Source organism: Camelina sativa, chromosome 4, assembly GCF_030686135.1.
Source record: "Camelina sativa cultivar CO46 ecotype springtype chromosome 4, ASM3068613v1".
In the NCBI taxonomy this organism is placed as follows: domain Eukaryota; kingdom Viridiplantae; phylum Streptophyta; class Magnoliopsida; order Brassicales; family Brassicaceae; genus Camelina; species Camelina sativa.
Genome location: NC_141883.1, coordinates 18,177,564 through 18,198,126, shown reverse-complemented (window position 1 = coordinate 18,198,126; position 20,563 = coordinate 18,177,564). Strand labels below are relative to the sequence as shown.

Sequence of the window (20,563 nt, the reverse complement as noted above, 5' to 3'; positions counted from 1 at the left end):
TTAGTCTGGGAAGAGGCGCTCTCTTTTACGGTGGTCATGTCATCTCCATCTTCGTCTTCGGATGTCTAGGTTTATTCACCTGGTTGTTAGATTGATGGTTCTTGTAAAGCAGCCAATTTGCATTCATGATTGGGCTGGTGGTGTTGTGTTGGTGAGGAGTAAACCTTGTTGTTGGGGGCCAAGTGCCTAAGACGGAGCCCTTCCCCCCTACATTCGGAGTTAGAAGCGTTATTGTTGACCATGAAGCGGATACGTGCTGCAGGGATTTCTTGTCAACATTTCGAGACTGATTGTGCTGAGTTACTCACTATGGTGCAGTCTTCTGAAGATTGGTCATCCTTCTCCAACCTGCTCGATGAGTTTAACTCGTTGGAGTCCTTCCCACTATTCTCCATCTCTTGGATTCCGCGTGCATCAAATATGAAGGCAGATTGTCTTGTTCGTGCTTCACGTTCTCTTATTTCTGAAGTTTCTTTTGTAAACACTTTCCTTCCAGCTTGGGCAACTAACCAAGATAAATCCTTTTAATTTATTTTTTTCGTTGAAAAAGAAAAAGAAAAAGTAAATAGATATAATTTTTGTTAAAGAAAATAGTTGTAGATGAGTTCAAGTTATTAAAATTAAATTAAATTTAACAAAGAATATATATTTAATTCTTTTCGTAAGTAAAAACAATGTATAAAAGTAAAGAGAATAAGAGATAAACTTTTAGTTATAGAAAATAGTTGTTTTTTCCTATAATTCACTAATGTATATCCATTTACAAATATACTATCTACATTACCATTAAAAATGTATTTGTACACACAAATATATTTTATTTTTAAAATATAATTTTTAGTCTTTACTACTACCAACAAATTGTCTTTATAAACTCATTAAATAGCTTATTGAATAAATTATTTGATTGGTGAAAATAATATGAGACGATCTAGTTTTATTTTTTATTTTTTTCACTTCAACAATCTTTTTCTTTATGTAAAGGTGAGTATTTACATTTTTGTAGAAACAGTAATAATTGTATAATTTTCACAATCATTTTTTTGTCATCATTGAATTATTTTTTATCTTATATAAAATGTAATTCTTTTTCTTGTAAACAATATTATAATTTCTAATTTTATGATATATATATACATAATTTCCTTATAATGATCTTTTCTAAATTTTAAAGCTGTTTAAATTTTATAATTTTCTTATAATTGCCTTTTAATAATTTTAAAACTGTTAAAAACAAAACTTTTGTTATACATTTTGGAAGTTTATAAAGGTTTCTAAATTTTTTTTTAAATAAAATTAGGTTTTCTTTTCTCTATTTTATATTTTTATTTTTTAAAATTTTAATAAATTTAGAATTGACATATGTCGAAATCTGAACAATACAATTGACATCAAACTTTATATAATATATATATATATATATATATATATATCCTTTTTAAAATAAGTTTGAATTTTTACATTATATATATATATATTTAATAATTTTAGATTTGATACATCATACATGTCAAATCTTAACTATACAATTCATAAGTGTCGTAATCCCTTTAACAAGTAACTTTGAAAACCAAACAGCTAGAAACAGCCGTCAGGAAAACAGAGAGAGAAGAATTAGGGTTGAGCGGCGTCGATGATGGGGGAGCAAGAAGATCCAGAGAAAACAGGAAAAAGGATTACGGCAATAAAAGACTTTTCATCATCGTCGAAAGGCACCTCAATTCCTATGGATCTAATCTTGGAGGTACTCGTACGGCTTCCTGCAAAATCTGTTGGCAAGTCGCGCTGCGTGTCGAATCTGTGTTCATCAGCCACCACCCTTCCATCTTTCATTAAGTCTTTCGCAGCTCGATCAAAAAGTCCCTGTATTACGGATAGACTTGTATTTTGTGTCGTGTTTATCTCTTTGTGTTGACAAGGACTTGTGGTCCTATATTCTCGTAGTCTCGAGTCTATCTCTTTGTGTCGAGTCGCTTGTATAAATACTCTGTTTTGTGAATTAATGAAAAAAGTTGGTTCGATATTTAATTCTACAAAACAGAGTATTTATACAAGCGACAAGTTGTCTGGTAAGATTAAATTTGGCAACGTTATTTTGGATATTGGAGCATCCCATCACATGACGGGGACTCTCTCTTTGTTAACCGATGTGGTCTTTATTCCACCAAGTCCGGTTGGATTTGCTGATGGAAGTAAAACCTTGCTATAAGCATGGGGTTTTTCCACTCTCACATGATGTCAAGTTGACAAATGTTCTTTTTGTGCCTTCACTCAACTGCACTTTGATTTCTGTTTCTAAGATTTTGAAACAAACAAAGTGTCTTGCCACATTCTCTGACACATTTTGTGTTTTGCAGGACCGTTTTTCGAAGACTTTGATTGGAAGCGGTGAAGAGCGTGATGGTGTGTATTATTTTACGGATGTGGCTACAACAAAGGTCCATATGGCAAGTGCGGTTTCTGATCCTGCGCTGTGGCATCGGCGTTTAGGACACCCTAGTTTTTCTGTTCTTTCAGCTTTACCTGTGTTTTCTCGCTCCTCGTCTACTGTTGACTCTACGCCTTGTGACGTTTGTTTTAGAGCCAAACAAACGAGAGCTGTTTTTCCAGATAGTCTTAATAAAACAACAGATTGTTTTTCGATGATACATTGTGATGTTTGGGGTCTGTACCGTGTACCTTCCTCTTGTGGTGCGGTTTATTTTTTGACTATTGTTGATGACTTCTCTCGAGCAGTTTGGACGTTTCTCTTGCTTGAGAAGTCCGAAGTGCGGGGAGTTCTTACAAATTTCTTACAATACACGGAAAAACAATTTGGTAAAGCTGTCAAGGTTGTTCGAACTGATAATGGAACAGAATTCATGTGTCTCTCTTCACACTTTCGTACTAATGGAATTGTTCATCAAACATCTTGCGTTGGTACGCCTCAGCAGAACGGACGTGTCGAACGGAAACATCGGCACATACTCAATGTTGCTCGGGCATTGTTGTTTCAGGCAAATTTACCGGTTAAGTTCTGGGGTGAGGCTATTCTCACTGCTGCATATTTGATTAACCGTACACCATCTTCTATACATTCGGGTCGCAGTCCCTTTGAGTTGCTCCATGGTTCCAAACCCTCATATGATACACTTCGTGTCTTCGGTTCTGCGTGTTATGTTCACCGACTTACACGAGACAAAGATAAGTTTGGCCAGCAAAGTCGTTTGTGTGTTTTTGTTGGCTATTCTTCTGGCAAGAAAGGTTGGAAGGTGTTTGATATTGAGAGAAACGAGTTCCTTGTCTCGCGGGATGTCATTTTTCAAGAGAATGTGTTTCCTTATGCGACTGTTGTATCAGCCGCATCTTTACCCTTTGTGTCTTCTTCTCCGACTTCTGATTATGATGATTGGATTGTTTCTACTTCGGATGCAAGGGGGAGCTCTGTTGCTTCTCTTGTGCCAGAATCTGGCACTGAGTCTCTTTCACCGGCGGTTGACAATGTTGATGTAGGTTCTGTTCCTGTCTCCTCTGTTCCGGTTGTTACAGACTCGGTAGTTCCTGCTGTTGAACCATCTTCTGTTGTCTCGAGTCAACCTGCTCTGCCTCCGGTTGTCTCGTCTAGCTGTCTTCATGAGGATTCTGTTCTACTTGTTGTATTACCGGCTCTGACGGCTTTACCTGCTCCACCTCTTCCTCGTCAAAGTCAACGTCCTACGAAGCCTTCTGTGCGGCTTAGTGATTACGTCTTGTACAATGTTAATCACACACCATCATCAAACGCTCTTCCTGCCTTCTCGTCACAGTTTTCGTCTTCGGTCCCAGGTACCTTTCTATCTCCTTTCACAAATTATGTCTCTGATGAACATTTTTCACCAGCACAGCGTGTTTTTCTTGCGGCAATCGCTAACCATGACGAGCCTAAACACTTTCAAGAAGCTGTTAAGATCAAAGTCTGGAACAATGCTATGTCTAACGAGGTTGAGGCACTGGAACATAATAAAACAGGGAGCTGGTTCATCTTCCTCCTAACAAAGTGGCGATTGGTTGTCAGTGGATTTATAAGACAAAGTACAATGTCGATGGTTCTGTGGAACGTTACAAGGAAAGGCTTGTTGCTCTTGGTTATAATCAGGTTGAGGGGGACGATTACAAGGAGACTTTTGCTCCTGTGGTTCGCATGACGACAATTCGTACACTTCTTCGTCTTGTTGCTGCTAAGAACTGGGAGGTTTACCAAATGGATGTACATAATGCGTTTCTCCATGGTGATCTTGATGAGAAGGTATATATGAAGCTTCCTCCGGGTTTTCGTCAGTCTCATCTTGGCAAGGTTTGGCGTCTTCGCAAGTCCTTGTATGGTTTGAAATAGGCCCCTCGTTGTTGGTTCAAGAAGTTGTCCGATGCACTTTTGCGGTTTGGCTTCTTCCAGTCATATGATGATTATTCTCTCTTCTCATATACCCGGAAGAACATTGAGCTTCATGTTTTGATCTATGTTGACGATCTTATCATTTGTGGAAATGATAGTTACATGCTCCAAAAGTTTAAAGATTATCTCAGTCGGTGCTTTTCTATGAAAGACTTGGGCAAGCTCAAGTATTTTCTTGGTCTCGAAGTTAGTCGTGGACCTGACGGTTTCTTCTTGTCTCAACGCAAGTATGCTCTTGACATTGTTGCTGATCATGGTGATGATCTTCGTACTCGTCCTGCGTATACTCCTGTGGAACAAAATCATCACCTTGCTACTGATGATGGTCCGCTACTTACGAATCCTAGGTCTTACTGTCGTCTTATTGGTCGTTTTCTGTACTTATTACATACCCGGCCTGAGTTAAGTTATGCTGTTCATGTCTTGGCTCAATTTATGCAAACTCCGCGAGAAGCTCATTTGGAAGCAGCCTTGCGTGTGGTCAGTTATTTAGGTGGTTCGCCTGGTCATGGCATTTTGCTTCAGTCGTCGCTGGATTTGACTATCGATGTTTACTATGACTCGGATTGGAGTTCTTGTCCGATTACACGTCGGTCGCTTAGTGCGTATGTAGTCTTGCTTGGTGGTTCTCCTGTCTCATGGAAAACTAAAAAGCAGAAAACTGTTTCACACTCTTCCGCAGAGGCCGAGTACCGGGCCATGTCTGTTGCTCTTAAAGAAATCAAGTGGCTTCGCAAGTTGTTAAAGGAATTAGGCATCGACCAAGCTGCGCCAGCTCGTTTGTTTTGCGATAGTAAAGCTGCTCTTCATATTGCTACTAATCCGGTTTTTCATGAATGTACGAAGCATATTGAAAACGATTGTCATGCCGTTCGTGATGCGGTTCGCGACGGCATTATTACTACACAGCATGTTCGTACGACTGAGCAGCTCGCCGACATTTTCACCAAAGCACTTGGACGTGATCAGTTTCATTACATTTTGTCCACGTTGGGCGTTCGTGACCTGCACCCTCCACCGTGAGGGGGAGTATTACGGATAGACTTGTATTTTGTGTCGTGTTTATCTCTTTGTGTTGATAAGGACTTGTGGTCCTATATTCTCGTAGTCTCGAGTCTATCTCTTTGTGTCGAGTCGCTTGTATAAATACTCTGTTTTGTGAATTAATGAAGAAAGTTGGTTCGATATCTAATTCTACACCCTGTCTTGTCATCTTGTTAAGAGAAAACGACAAGCTGTTTGTTCTGTCCTTGTTAGAAAACCAGAGTTCAAAGGAGAAGAACCCTCTAGTAGTGGCAGACAGTTATTCGATGACATATCCTCAATTTGGTGTCTTTAAAAGCTGAGAGTCGGTCAATGGCCTGATCTGCCATAATATATCAGGACAATCCCAAATCTGGAACCCAACCACGAGGCGTTTCTCGAGTTTACCCATACCCAACCGTCGCTGGTTATTCCCGTTTAACTTTCTAGGATATGATCCGATAGATGGTACATACAAAGTGTTGTCTATCCCTTCTTGTCATTTTCCTAAGTGCAACAATCATCAGCCTCGGGCTCTTACACTGGGAGGAGGAGCTGAAGAATCATGGAGAGTCATCCAAGGTACTCCTGAACATACCCCTTCTGGCTCTGGACGATGCATTGACGGGGTTGTCTACTATGTGGCCTCTCATATATATGATTGTCTTTCTCAGTTTTTGGTGAGGTTCCATGTCCGGTCAGAAAAGTTGAGTGTAATAAAAGTACCATGGTCCTTTTCTTATTGTTTCCTCATAGTTTATGAGGGGAAGTTAGTTAGTGTTTCTTCAGAAGATGATGATATTACCATGTGGATTCTGGAAGATGCCGAGAAAGAGGAGTGGTCTTGTAAACATCTCCATTTACCTTTCACTCGCGATGATCCGATTTCAAAAACCCGATTACACTTGAGCGGTGTCAATGATGCTGGCGAGTTTATTTATGTACCATCAGCTTTGGAGAGTCCGTTTCGGATTATATAATTTGATCCCAAGGCTAACAGCTTCAGAACGGTTGTGGTTGAAGGAGTTGTGGATGACCAATTTAGACGCCGGAATGGACCTCTCAGCATCATATCTACTTATGCAAATCACATGGAGAATTTCAAACGTTTTTTTTGTTGTTTTTGTTTTTGGTTTTGTTGATTTTTTTTTCCCCTCGCTCAGAATAATAGTACTTGATTATGCAATTTCTTTATTTGCCAGCAAGTCCACCAGCTTTCGTGCAGCTGTTCTGGTTCATCCACTCATTCGAATACTGTATAATAGAAACCGTATAGGATTTTCTTTGATAGATTTAGCAGTAAAAAGGAAAGATTTCTTTTAGGGTCTGTTACCTTGTCCTAGTAGATCACCTGCTTCAAACGTCTGTAATGGATTTGCTACTGGTTTGGTCAATTATAGCAAAGTTATGGATTTTTTCTTTGGGTCTTGTCTTTTATAGAAGTTTTGGAATCCTCGTTGCCAAAAATTAATTATCAAACATATAATAATTTATAACTGCTTCATTCTTTCAAATTTTCAAATTACTATTGAGAGTCGAAAATTTTATTTCAAATACAAAATTCAAAAATATGTATGAAGACAAAAATATCAACTAGTATTTACTTAGGTTTTGAAGCCACATAACATAAGGTAAAACATTTTCATATCTTCTTTTGTGCATCAATAAAAATTGGTTCTTAATCAAATCAGTGATTAATTAAAAACCGTTCACTCTCTTATATGCAAAAACTACAAACTTAAAACTCCAAACATTATAATATTGCTACCAAAACTTTTATATATGTTTAGTACATCATCTCACAATAATACAAAACCAAAGTATTTACTGACTTATTGTATTATGTTTCCTTATAGATTTTTTTTGTACTTTTAATTGGCAAATAGTGGTGTTTTTTTGTTGGAGCAAGATAAAGAACTCATGTTTTTTTTTTGTCAACCATTGGGCAACAAAAAGCCGGTCCATTAGTCTAATCTCTACGCTCGATCCCTGGTGTGATGGTGTCTTGTGCATTAAGGACTTACTTTTGGCCACTGCATTAAAGTCACTTCACAAAGAACTCATGTTTTGCTCAGCTTTTCCAACATTAAAAAAACATTATTTAGCTTTTTAACCACAGCCATTGACATGCCATTTTTACATTACAACATTAGCATGTTTGTTATAGTTAACATATAATCGTACTTCTAAGAGATAATCTTTTATTTTATTGTTTGTATATCTATTATTCTTGGAAATTTAATATATATGTTATTTATTGGTCAATTTCTTCAATGGAAAAATCTATACTAGTATTTTTGCAGCAGTTTTTGCTCAAAATTATGTTTTTGGAAACATTTACCATTAAATGCTTATATTCATATCCAAACAAGTTTTGTTAAATTTCTAACCAAACATAATTAAAATATTTTAAAATATCCATACATATAATGTTCTATCATTAATATAGATATTTAGAAGATTTATTCCAGATTAAAAAAAATTATTTTCCTATAATCTTTTTTATTTAAAATTTTAAATGTAGTAAATCATTATATAAAACATAAAGTTAATAAAAATATTTTTTCTGCATATATTGTGAATTTGTGTTTTTAAAACAAACATATATTACTCAATTAATGTAAAAATTGTGTGTTCAACATACATATATATTAAATCTACCGTATATAATAAATTATAAAATTTTAAGAAGATTATAATTTATAACTGATATTTTAACATAACAAAAAGTTTAAAATTATGAATATTTAAACATATTAAATTTTTAAAATAACACAAACGAGTTATATTACATGACTGGTTATATGACATGACATGAGTAAATTGATAATATTAAAACATAAAATATCATTAATATGTTACTTCAATACGGGTTAAATCCTCATTTTACTATTTTAACAACATCAATATAAAATATATCGAATCAAACTGATTTATTAAGACTGTATTAAACAAAAATTGTTGTGTGGTATATCGCGTATTATATACTAGATCACTAAAATTAACAAAAAAGTACATTAGCAAAATTACTATGAAAATAGTACATTAACAAAAAAACAAAAAAAAAACTTGTTCCGCGGTATACCGCAGCTCATAATCTAGTTTTAAGTATAATTATGACCGGTTCCATCTGTATTATTATAGACATATATATAGTCGAAGCAGATGATTATGGCGGGGGGGAAACAAAAATAAAAATAAAATGCGTCTGCCGGGAGTCGAACCCGGGTCTATTGCTTGGAAGGCAATTATCCTAACCGTTGGACTACAGACGCTTTTTATTGGATTTTCATAATACCCTTTAGGAAGCGTAAAAGATTGTAAATGGTATTAGATTTGAAGCAGCCTAGATAGGTAGAGTCTGTTTGACAAAAAAAAAAAAATAGGTAGAGTCTTATGTACAAAGCTGATGCTTTTCTGATTTAAAGCAGAGAGAACTGAGAAGCGAAGTAACATGGCTCGTCTAACTCCACCCACTAAATTTCAGATTTCAAAACTTTGTTACTCAATGATTCTCTCAAAGGCAATAATATTTGACATACATTGCCTTCAAAATCTCTACGAAACGTTATAAAGTATATTACAACCCAAATTAAAATATCATTAACCTACATTACACATGTTAAACAAATGAAAGCAAAATCCAAAGTACCAAATAGATATGATTCTCTAGCGCTTCTGTTATTTGAGCTGCAGCAGCAATCTTCTTCTAAAACATTGGTTTCCAAGCGTTTCGGGTTGTGACAAGAGTGAATGCTTTGTCCCAATCTTGGCTGACAGATTCTTGAATCTTGTAGTCCCCAATGGAAGGCCACCAAGCTTTATCTGAACCATCAGTCCCCGTCCAAGTGACCTTCTCCGGCACATTCATAAAATCAAAGTTCACAGGCTTTGGCGGTGGCGGTGGCTCATTAGCTTTTTTGTTGGACTTGGTCTGCCGCCTACTACTGCTTCCTCGACCTTCAGAATGCTACAAAGAAATGTGCAAAGACAAACAGTTCAAGTAAAGGAAGAAGCAAACAAAGGGTTTAAACTTTAAACTAACAAAGAGAAACGTTTTTCTCACTCACTTCAGGATGCAGGTCTCCGTTGTTATCCGCTTTCTTGACGGCCTTTTTAGGCGTCCCGTGTTCCAAGTAGTACAAAACCTCGTTCTTGGACCGGAACTTACGACCCGTAATAGGTTCGTAGTAGAACTACATTACAGAACCAGACATTCAAATATTACTAAATGGCCATCCTTCACACACACAGACACAGAGCAAAATCTTCATCATGCATTTTAGGTAAGAACCCACTAAATCTATCTATGTATCTATAATCTTCATTACACACTGAAGAGTCTCTAAAATACCCAAAATAATCAAATTTTCCCAATTTCAAATCAAGAAAGAACATATCAATCAATTTGTACAGACAATTTCTCAATAAACTTTTCACAAGATTCCATTCCTAAAGGACTAAGCAAATCTCGATGAACACAGAGACCAGGAGGAAGCCAATTACCTTATCGACAACACCAGCTTTAGTGCCGGAGGTTCGAACCCTAACTTCGGTTCTCCAATCAGAAGGAAGCCAATTATTATCATCCCCAGGGGTCGCACGCTTCCGTGACTTCGACGGATCTACCGGATTAGAAGTGTTCTCCGGCGGTGGTTGAGCCTGATCTGTGCCGTCCGACATTTCTCGAAAAGCAAAAGGGTTTCAATCCAAATCCGGATGAGAGAATCTGGTCTCTCGAGAGAGAGAGATTTGAAGATTCTTTTTTTACTGAATCAGAGTTTCTGAAAAAAAGACAAAAGTACAACAGCTTTGTGAGTTAGAAGAAGATGTAACCACGACAGCTAATTGAACGCAGCAGAGGTTATAATAATAAGACTTCGTAAAAACGTAAATGTCGTGTTTTGGTTTCTGTTTCAAAGTTTGAGCTCCGAGGAATGGCTTTAATCAGCCACGTCGCCTTTATCTCTGGTTGTTTTCTGGGTTTTTGGGCCTATTTTTTTTTTTTTTTTCACATGTGTCCACTCCAGTTTAAAGGGTCATTTGGCAATTTAATATATCCTTCTTGTTGTTAAGAATAAGTGAATAACACACGAAATGTGTGTAACCGGAAAATCAATGGGAAAGCAAATTGGAAATTTGGAATTTGTTTAACCAAAACAAATTGCATATATTATTAATATTTTCAAGATTATATTATTACTAAAACCAACTCCAAACTATAAATTGCATCAACTAGATCTCAACAAATTTATTATTTTTTTTTTTTTTTGCATCAACTAGAACCAAAACCAAACTAATTTACATTAAGAACAAAAAAAACTGAAATCTTGTTCAAATAATTTAGATTACAAGATAAGAAATTTATAACCGTAATTAATACCAACTAAAAAATATTAAAAATTAAAGACACTAGCCTTTTTGGGATTTAAAGTGTCTCTAGACATATCTTTCCAGTTCATCAATTAATTTGTTTTTAATTTTTTATTATAGTTTTATATTTAAATACACCCACACAAATGATAATAAGGGTGCTCTTAAACTTTGCAAATAGGAAGAGTAACGAAGCTATAAAGAATAGTTAAAGTCTTATGGAATAATATTAATCTAAAAATCAATTACAATAAAACTATCATTCCTTATCATCATAGTTGGTGGCTTTCATGCTAGGCAAGCTATGAGATTTTGCAAAAGAAATAGCAAACCCACGACACACTTTTGTTGTCCAACACATGTAGATTTTTGACTTCATCATATACCACAATTATTGTCGTTTGTTTTAATAATATGTATCAAAAAGAAACCAACACACACATAACCAAAAAAAATCCAAGACTTGGTTCTAAGGATTTTGTTACTTAAAAAGTTGTACAAATAAAACTGAAGAGCAAACAATTGTTATTATTAAGTCTTTGGGATCTATCATCAATTTAAAATAGACACATTAAAAGCTATCACAAGTTGAATATGTTTAAAAATCTTATGACTAAACCTCATTAGTACACATGTTGTACAATTAGGAATTAAATTCATTATGTTGTTAAACTTTATAACCAAATATGGGTATTTCCTTTTTTGAATCTTATTAATGCAAATATTTTTGACCAAAATCAGTTCACAATCCCACACACCGCCATTGCAACCAGAGTGCTTTTATCGGCACCGGATCCAACTGTTGCTATCACGCTTGATCCTCCGATCATCTTCATAAGAGTGGTATCTTGAATAGGCGTCGGCTTTTCCAGACGACAGCGATCCTGCATCGCAGCTAACAGACCCAGTGCCGTGCCAAGGTCCGTAGAGGCCTAAAACAAAATTTTAAATGAAACTTCACATATTTTATTTTTAAGAGAAATTTTTTTTTTGGTTATAAGAAAAAGAAATATTATTAATTTTAAAAAAAAATCTTTAAAGAATAAGATATAATAGCTTATATTAAGCAAAAAAAAAGAAACAAAACTTATGTGCATGTTGAGTTTTCTTTCCAAAAATTTCCTAAAACACTACATAAAAAAAATGCTCAGTCTAGTGTACAAAAGAAAATGTGGCCATTATTTGCTTATTTTTTTGTGTGGCCTAAGGCAAATGCCTTTTTTGTAAAGCATAAAGCATTGCTCTGAACAGACCCTCCGATAACCCCAAATCTTCGAAACTGCTCGCCATAGTCTCTGATCGTCTTCCCCCAAAACTCTCTTTCTCTCTCTCTCCAGATTCTCTCTTTTCTTTTCTTTTTGTCTACGAGCATTGCAAACAAAATGTTATTCTACAACTTTCTTTTTGAAAAAATTACTCAAACAACACATATAAGTTAGATGGTTTACTCTAATAACACATCTGACCAAACTTTTACTCAAATAACACATAAAATTTGAAAATTGACTTTAAAGCCTTATTATTTTCACGTATTTAAAATTCATGTCATTTAAAATTAAAAACAGAAAAAAACTGAAATTATATAAGAAAAACACCCAAAAAAAAAACCCTAATTAATCCTTTTCATTTTTCTCTTCGCCCCCAAATCGCTATTTAGGGTTTCCGATTTATTCTGGCAATTTACAAGCCCTCATCGTCATTGTCGCCGCCAGAGTGAGTTTCTTTTCCCTTCTAGTTTTATTTTGTATTTAATGAAGCCTATCGTCTTTGTTTCTGGGTTTGTGGAGCCGCCGAGGTGTGGGTTGTCAATGGAGTCTCTCGTCTTTGTATCTTGTTCCACATCCAGGCCATGCCACTGTCCAATTCGTTGGTAAGAATGTTTTATTGTAATTTTTGGTTCCTTAGTGTTAATGATAGCTAACATGTAGGACAGAAATGATTTGATTCAAAACAAGTTTGTTGATTCCAAAGATCTAGTATTTTGTTTGAACTTTTTTTTTTTTTTTGATTTTAATGTGAAGATTTCATTCCAAAAGAAACAGAAGGTTCTACTATTACAAAAACTACCCATTAGTACAGGAACATTAGACAGAAAAAAAAATTATTTACACCAAAAAGGATACAGGAGAAACATGCGAGAAGTAAGTAAGGAGGAGAGAGGAGTGCACAGAAGGGCCCGTGAAGGACAGAAGCCTGTCCCGCATTGCACGATCAACAGCAGTACGGAGTTGGTGGATGGTGGAGGCGGCGTTGGCGAAGATCCTGGAATTTCGCTCCTTCCATACGTGATAGAGGATAGTCGTAAGGAGGAGCTTGAGGATGGCGGTTAGGTTAGCTTGAGAAGGCGAATTGCGAGAGGCAATCCACGATGCAGCGGCAAGGAGGTTGCAGGGAGGGTTTGAAATGAACTTTGCAGCTAGAAAACCCTACAAGTTAGAGGCAAATGGGCATTCAAAGAACAAATGGGCATGGCTCTCAACCTCAGACGAGCATAACACACAAGAGGTAGGAACATTCATTCCCCACCTGTGGAGTCTATCTCGAGTGGGAAGCCGGTTGAGCATTGCTAACCAGGCAATGAAGGAGTAGCGCGGAACATGCTGTTTGAACCAAACAATCTTCGCCCACGGTACCAAAGGAGATCTATGTCGGACTTGCTCCCATGTTATTTAGGATTTGAACTTTGGATCCAGATTATCATTAATTTAGGATTTGATCAAAAAGAGCATAACACATTCGTATTTGTGATAGTGATGGGCATGGAAATTAATGAAGAGTTCTGAATCGAACATAAGTGGCGACCATGTTCGGCTTTTATGTATCCATGAAAGGTAATTGACGTTTATGTCTCATAATATGCTTTGATGTGTATGGCAATATACGGTGCTTTTAGTGGAGCTCTTATTCTGTGTTCAATCTTGTTTGGATTACTTACAGTTTGCGTTGTGTCTTAGGGGATTATTTTGCTCATATTATAAGAGCAAATTAAAGAGAAGAATCACACCAGATATGCACGTAATCGGTGGTGAACCTTCCCAGAGTTGATGATTTTTGGAGAAGATTTGAAGAGCTTCATTCTAGAACCGGAAGAATTTGATGCATCTCTTGGATGGATCTGAGATCGGCAGAAGAAAATTAACAGAAGGAGAGAAGTTCTCCATTGATCAAAGAGTGAATCAATCAATCTAGGAACAAATCTCTAGTTTGGTTTGTTGGTTTTTTTTTTATTTTTTGTAATATTTGTATTTTTCTGATGATAGATTAAATCGCAAGAATAAATCGGAAACCCTAAATCGCCAGAATACACCTAAACCTAATTTTCTCTTTAATGTTTAGGTTTGAACTGGTTTTGGGAGATTTTCGAATCATTTTAATTGTTCACATGTCTCAATTTGCATAATACAAAATGTCTGGAATAACACATGACTAAAAACATGATTCGTTGCAACAAACCATCACTGGATTCTTATGATTCGGAGGTTAGTTCGGCGACGGCGGCTGTTAACGCGGCGAGGAGGCAGAGGTTAGCCGTTGTGACTTAGTCAAAGCGTTAAAAAAAATCAGAAAAAAGCTCCTATTACTAAAATTTTGGCTAAAAACTCATAATGAAAGGTGTATTTAAGTTTTTTTGGTCAAGAAATGTGAGAAAGTGACGGGAAAAAAAAAGAGAAACGGAAAAATCTGAAGAACAAAATGCAGGAAATGTGTAGCGGCCGCTAGGGTTTTTGGGAAGAAGGTGACTTGAGCAAATTATGAATTTACCTTTTCAAATTAAGTTTAAACAAAAAAAAAATTGCTAACTGCTAAGCTTTGAACTGCAGATTTGAAACACTTTTAAACAACCTATAACCACTGCACTACCTTATCTTTCAATGTTATTATCAATTAAAACCATATATAAAGCTAATATTAAATAAAACACAGCATATTTCGTAAAATGCTTTGTTTTGACCTAAAACAGCAATAGTATAAATCTGTCAATTTAAATAACTCTATCACGTCTATATGTTTAATTCTACTTAACTTTTGTTATTTCAGTAACAAATATGTCTACCACTTCATTAAGTAATAATTCTATCGCTTTTAATTATGTCTATCCATATGGAAATATCTATCATCGCATATAACTATATCTGTCATATAAATCTATCTCAGTGTATATGTTTGCCAAAATGACTATATAAATCTGTCAAACAAATCTGCCACCCGACATTAACTTATTATATCTGTCACCATTGTACTAATATCTCTATCAAAAATTAATAATTCTATCATCATTAGAATATATCTATCAAATATATCTACCGATAACCATAACTCTGTCAACTATATTTATGTCTGTCATCACTAATCTATCTCTACCAATTTAATCTACTTAATTTTCAAACTCTATCCAATAAGTCTACCAAAATTTATATAACTCTATTGAAAAAAATATGTCTATCGTTAAATAGATTATTTGAGCGGGAATTTTTCCCCCCCAAAAACTTTGAACAGTTGTAGAACAAACACGTACGTGGCATCGCTTTTTAATGGCACACTTGTAATTTATTTTCCTAACACATCTTCCAAAGGGTTCATATGTCATTAAAATTTTCGGAAAAAAATGACATTCTAGTCTTTTTTAAGCTTTTCTAAGCTATTAGAGTAAAGTTCCCTTTTTTTTTTTTTTTTTTATTTATTTGTTGCTCTCTATTCCAACGTTTCCTTCCAATTTTATGTCAAAATAAAAAACTTATTCTAAAATAAAATAAAAAAATCTTATTCTGAATGTGAGAACTTGCAACAGCCGTATGTATATATATTTTCATTTACAAAACAACAAATCCTCTTTTGTTTTGACAACTACTATATTTTATATCAATATGGGTATTTCCTTTTTTGAATCTTATTAATGCAAATATTTTTGACCAAAATTTAAATAAAATAAATTTAAATTTATAAAATATAGAATATTTCTAGTAAATTCGAACTCGTCTATGTATAAACTGGAGTTTTAATGATTTTTTCATTGAGTAAATTAGAGTAACAAATCTTTTCTTTTTTTTTTGCTACAAAACCACTACAAAAGGCAAAATCATATGAGACTAGCAAGTCATGGTAAAAACCAAACAAAACCAAAAGAAAGACGATGATGATATTTCTCTCCAAATGCATTAGAACATGAAGTTCGGTTCTGCTTCCATTGCCCAAGCGAATTTTGTCACAAGAGATTTGTTGAATACATAGATAAAGAAATATTTTATTTGAGTTTATAAAGGAATAAAAAGAACCATCTTGACAGTTTTATTCTTTTCGACAAACAAAAAAAAAAAAAAAAAAAAAAAAAAAAGAAAAAAAAGACAGTTTTATTCTATGAAGCTTTTTACCTATTTCAATTGGTATTCCATAATGTTTGCACCAAGTAACGGTGAACCTAGGATCCATATAATTCATCTTATACGTGATAAGCTCAATCTTCTTTCCAGCCAAAATTTTGACTTGTGCACCGTGTGATTTTGAAAGTGTAAGCCAATGATAACAGATCATTGACACCTAAACCAGTGTTTCATAAATTCTACATACCAGTTATGCAATCAACAACAAATATCCATAAGAATGAAGAATCATTTACCTCATTGCTTGCTTGCTTATTTATCTTAGAAATTTGAATACTTGTGATACAAATTCCCAACAAGTATATGGTTATGTCATTGAGTATAAAAGTGTTAATCCCCAACGAACAAAGAACAACAACACACTAAGAATTCATGCATTCATTCCATCTAATCAAACAAAGTTGGTTATAAACTGTAACAAGCTTAATTAACAAGACTAACAAAATTCAAATTCAAATAAGGCGGGAAAGAAGCAAATGGTTTAAATCAAGAAATAAGTGGGATAAGGTAATTGACAAGAATGACTATTTGGCTATTTGCTCACTTGTGGAGTTCATGCAAATAAATGAAGCTAATCCTTAGGTTTTAGATCACTAAACAATACTAATCAATCTCTATGATATTAATTATTTCACTAATCATCAAAAAATTCCAAAGATAATCAAATGGTCAATGAGCATTAATAACAAGCCTAGATGCTAATCACACGGTAGCGGTAAACTAAAGTTTACCAAAACAAATATAATATATGGAAAAATCACGTTTTAAACCTTCAAAGTGTCACTGGGTAGCACTTCAAACCTCGAGAAAATTTCAATAACACTATAAACCTTTAAAATGATGTTACTAACACTTTGAACCTTTAAGATGATTTTACTAACACTTTAAACCTTAAAACTAACTTTCATTTTTGTACCGCCATAAAAATCATATATATAAAAGTAAGGTTTCACTCTCTCCTTATTGGTCCACTTGGCAATGCAATTTTAACAAAAAAAAATATTTATATTAAAACACAAATTTAAAAACAATTAATTTTCATATTTAACTCACATAATATAAAACTGAAATCATATGAATTCCACCTATAAATTATGCATTAACTTTATTTCTCCACTAAGTTGTATTAATCAATTGTATTAAAACAAAACAATAAATTAAAATTGTAACTCTCATTTTTCTAAATGTAATTTTTCATCATTTCTCTTCCTATAAATACTTATTATCTTATTCTCTTAGTCTATCACGCTTTCATTCTCTCATCTTCTTTCACTACTCTCAAATCTCTTTTTTTTTTGTTTTGTTTTGTTTTGTATATGAGTTATAAAATATCAAATCAAATATCATTGTAAAAGCTTAGTTTTAGAGTTTGTATGATATGTATATCTTATATATATATATATATATTTAATCTTTTAAAAGGTTTATCTCCATTTTCTATTTTATATTAACATCTTATAAGTTTGACAATCCGTCCCACGGACCCCACTAGCCTCACTGCTAGCCGCCCCAACGGACCCCAAACTGGTCCTACAGGGCATCGATCCTAACCCCTCACCATGGATATCCAAATACACAACTCAATTGGTGGCAACTTGTCTTGTGGGAAGGTTGTTAAAGGGTGGGGAACAGGGTTCGAGGAATGCCTGGCGCACCAATAACCTACTGGTGGATTTGGATATCCACAGTGATGGGTTAGGATCGATGCCCTGCAGGGCCAGCTTGGGGTCCGTTGGGACGGCTAGCGGGAGGCTAGCAGGGTCCAGAGACGGTCCGTTGGGGCAGCTAGCGGGGTCTAGTGGGGTCCGCGGGACGGGTTGTCATAATAAGTCATTATTTTCATACTTTCTTACAATATTCACCACACAATAAGATCATGAAGTTGAAATGATCCATATCTAATTATCTATTATGTCTCTGGTTATCTTACATATTCATGTATCATTTTTAATAATTTATAAAGATCAATATAATATTTAAAGATCAATATAATTATCCATTTATAAAGACTATTTTGTTTTGTGATCCAATTGATAAATCTGCAAAGATCAATACAATATATATATATATATATATATTTATGATATGAGGTTTTTGAAAACAAAAAGAACATAATTAAACAATTGGTTTTTGTGTGTTTAATCAAAATAAAAAATGATCCAAAAAAGAAATCATATTCAACTGGAACTTAAATATAAAAATAAAATATAATTAAAAAAAAACCATTTAACTAAATTCTCTAAAGATGAAACCATTAGTATGAAATCTAGCACTATAAATTAAATTGATGAGTGAAAAAAAAAACCAAAAAAATATAAGTTATCCTTGGGGTTTTAAAAATTATTGAGATTGAAGTATTCATAGAATTTTATAAAAAAACTAATTTAGTTTGTCACTTCAAAAGTGATATTTTTATATTTTGAAATATTATGTGTAAGTGTTGAGTTTATATCAACAAACAACCAAATCATGTAAATTTTGATTCGGCCACTTGGTATTCCTTTTATTTTAGGTTATAAAAAATCAAAATATGTATTTATAATTAAAGGCATGTAACTCCATTTAAATCAAATGTAAGTCCTATCCAATAATTGTACATTAATTCATTTCTCCTACTAACTTATTTATCTTTCAAGAGAAAATATTTTTGGTTAAATTTTAATATTTTTTAATTATTTTGGTTGGCTAAATTTATATTCATATTTTGGTTGGCTAAATTAATATATTTCTCATGTAAAATTATTGTTAATAATATATTTCTCATTTCAAAGTTTAAAGCAATATATCATATATATAAAAGTATGGTTTTGGTCTCTCCTTATTGGTTGATTTTCATTTAATGTTTTCTATTTTTTTTTTTTTTTTTTTTTGCTTTCTAATTGCTTTAAACAATATTTAAGACCCAATAAACACAATACATTTAACTCACACATTAAAATAAAATTATAACTGAAAATAAAATAAATTATGCATTAATCATATTCTACCACTTGATTTTATTCAAACACAATAAATTATTATTGTAACTCCATAATTCTAAATGTAACTTCCATAATTTCTTATCATATAAATAAGCATTCTCTCAATCTCTCATTCTCTCATATTGACATTCTTTTACTATCTCATTTTCACATTCTCTCATTCTCTTCTACAATACTTTAAATCATTTTTCGTTTTTATTTTATTTTTGATTTCTTATTTTTGTTTTATGGGTTGTAAAAAACAAATGAAATATCATTGTAAATTTTTAATGCTGAATTTTAATTTTAGAGACTACATGATATATATTTTACACTGTTCTTATTTTAAAAGATTCATCTGCATTATCTAATTTGGATTATTATCTTATAAGTAATCATTATCTCCTCCTCCCCCACCAATATCAAATGTTGTTATATCTCATATGTGTTGTAACTTGTAAGAGTTTGATTCTATATTTTAATTTAGAAAGTATTATATATATATATATTTTACAGTGTTCTATTTTTTAAAGATTTATCTTCATTATCTAATTTGGATTACCATCTTATAGTAATCATTCTCTCCTCCTCTCCCACCAATATCAAATGTTGTTATATCTCATATGTGTTGTAACTTGTAAGAGTTTGATTATATATTTTAATTTAGAAAGTATTATATATATTTAACATTGTTTTCCATTTTTATTTTATTTATATAAAAACAAAATATTTCTTTTATATTTCTTGCCTTTCTAATCTATTCATAATTATTTTTTAAATTTGCATAGTTAAATTTAAATTCACATATGTTGGTTTTAACAAAAAAAAATCAACTTTATTTGAGAATTAGATGTTCCTATTCATTTTTAAACGATCAATGTGTAACATAATATATATAAGCATTTTGTCTTGCGATCACAAGTTCCATTTCCATTGCTTAACTCCATGGTTAAACTATAATATATGTTGTCCTATTTGTAGGAACAACAACATACTTATTTAATATATTTAAAAGAGCAGATGATTAATCAAAATAAACATTTCTCCAAATTTTATAATTCAATCAGTGTGAGTGTACTTATTACTTTGAAAAACCTTTACATTGAAGTTCATAAAATCATATAAGAAAACTAAAATACTATGTCACTTCAAATTTGGAAGGAAACACTTGGTATTTCTTTTTAAAAAGGTCACAACACATATAAAAATTTATTAATATTTAACTCACTTTAAAGGCATAAAAGGTCATTTAACTCAAAATAACTTCTACCCAATAATTCCATACATTCCTCCCACAAATATATATCTATATATATATATATATGTTCAAGATTATATTTAAATATTACAGAATTTTTTAGTTAGCTAAACTTATAGTCACATATATACAATATATATACATAAGAATTCATATTACT

At 33.2% G+C, this 20,563-nt stretch overlaps 1 protein-coding gene, 1 long non-coding RNA gene and 1 other non-coding gene across 3 annotated transcripts; all 3 read right to left on the bottom strand.

Annotated features, from left to right (window-relative positions):
- Nucleotides 1–1,406: 1,406 nt before the first annotated feature.
- Nucleotides 1,407–6,931, bottom strand: LOC147945924 (uncharacterized). The gene is made up of 2 exons (XR_015596816.1): nucleotides 5,612–6,931; nucleotides 1,407–1,863 (listed from the first exon to the last, which is right to left on the bottom strand). It is a non-coding gene; the product is annotated as an uncharacterized LOC147945924 (long non-coding RNA).
- A 1,706-nt stretch (nucleotides 6,932–8,637) lies between these two features.
- Nucleotides 8,638–8,709, bottom strand: TRNAG-UCC (transfer RNA glycine (anticodon UCC)). The gene has a single exon. It is a non-coding gene; the product is annotated as a tRNA-Gly (tRNA).
- A 247-nt stretch (nucleotides 8,710–8,956) lies between these two features.
- LOC104780464 (methyl-CpG-binding domain-containing protein 5) lies at nucleotides 8,957–10,479 on the bottom strand. The gene is made up of 4 exons (XM_087510289.1): nucleotides 10,314–10,479; nucleotides 9,941–10,218; nucleotides 9,505–9,630; nucleotides 8,957–9,404 (listed from the first exon to the last, which is right to left on the bottom strand). Exons 2-4 carry the CDS (start codon nucleotides 10,115–10,117, stop codon nucleotides 9,144–9,146), a joined length of 564 nt encoding a protein of 187 aa, XP_087366415.1. The 5' UTR covers nucleotides 10,118–10,218; nucleotides 10,314–10,479; the 3' UTR covers nucleotides 8,957–9,143.
- Nucleotides 10,480–20,563: the final 10,084 nt, after the last annotated feature.

What these genes read in the sequence shown, in the direction of transcription:
- LOC104780464 (XM_087510289.1), bottom strand. Translation starts at nt 10,117, where the DNA reads ATGTCGGACGGCACAGATCAGGCTCAACCACCGCCGGAGAACACTTCT. An exon ending in AAGCTGGTGTTGTCGATAAG is followed by an intron (nt 9,631 to 9,940) that starts GTAATTGGCTTC and finishes TCTGTAATGTAG; the next exon opens with TTCTACTACGAACCTATTAC. An exon ending in ACGGAGACCTGCATCCTGAA is followed by an intron (nt 9,405 to 9,504) that starts GTGAGTGAGAAA and finishes ATTTCTTTGTAG; the next exon opens with CATTCTGAAGGTCGAGGAAG.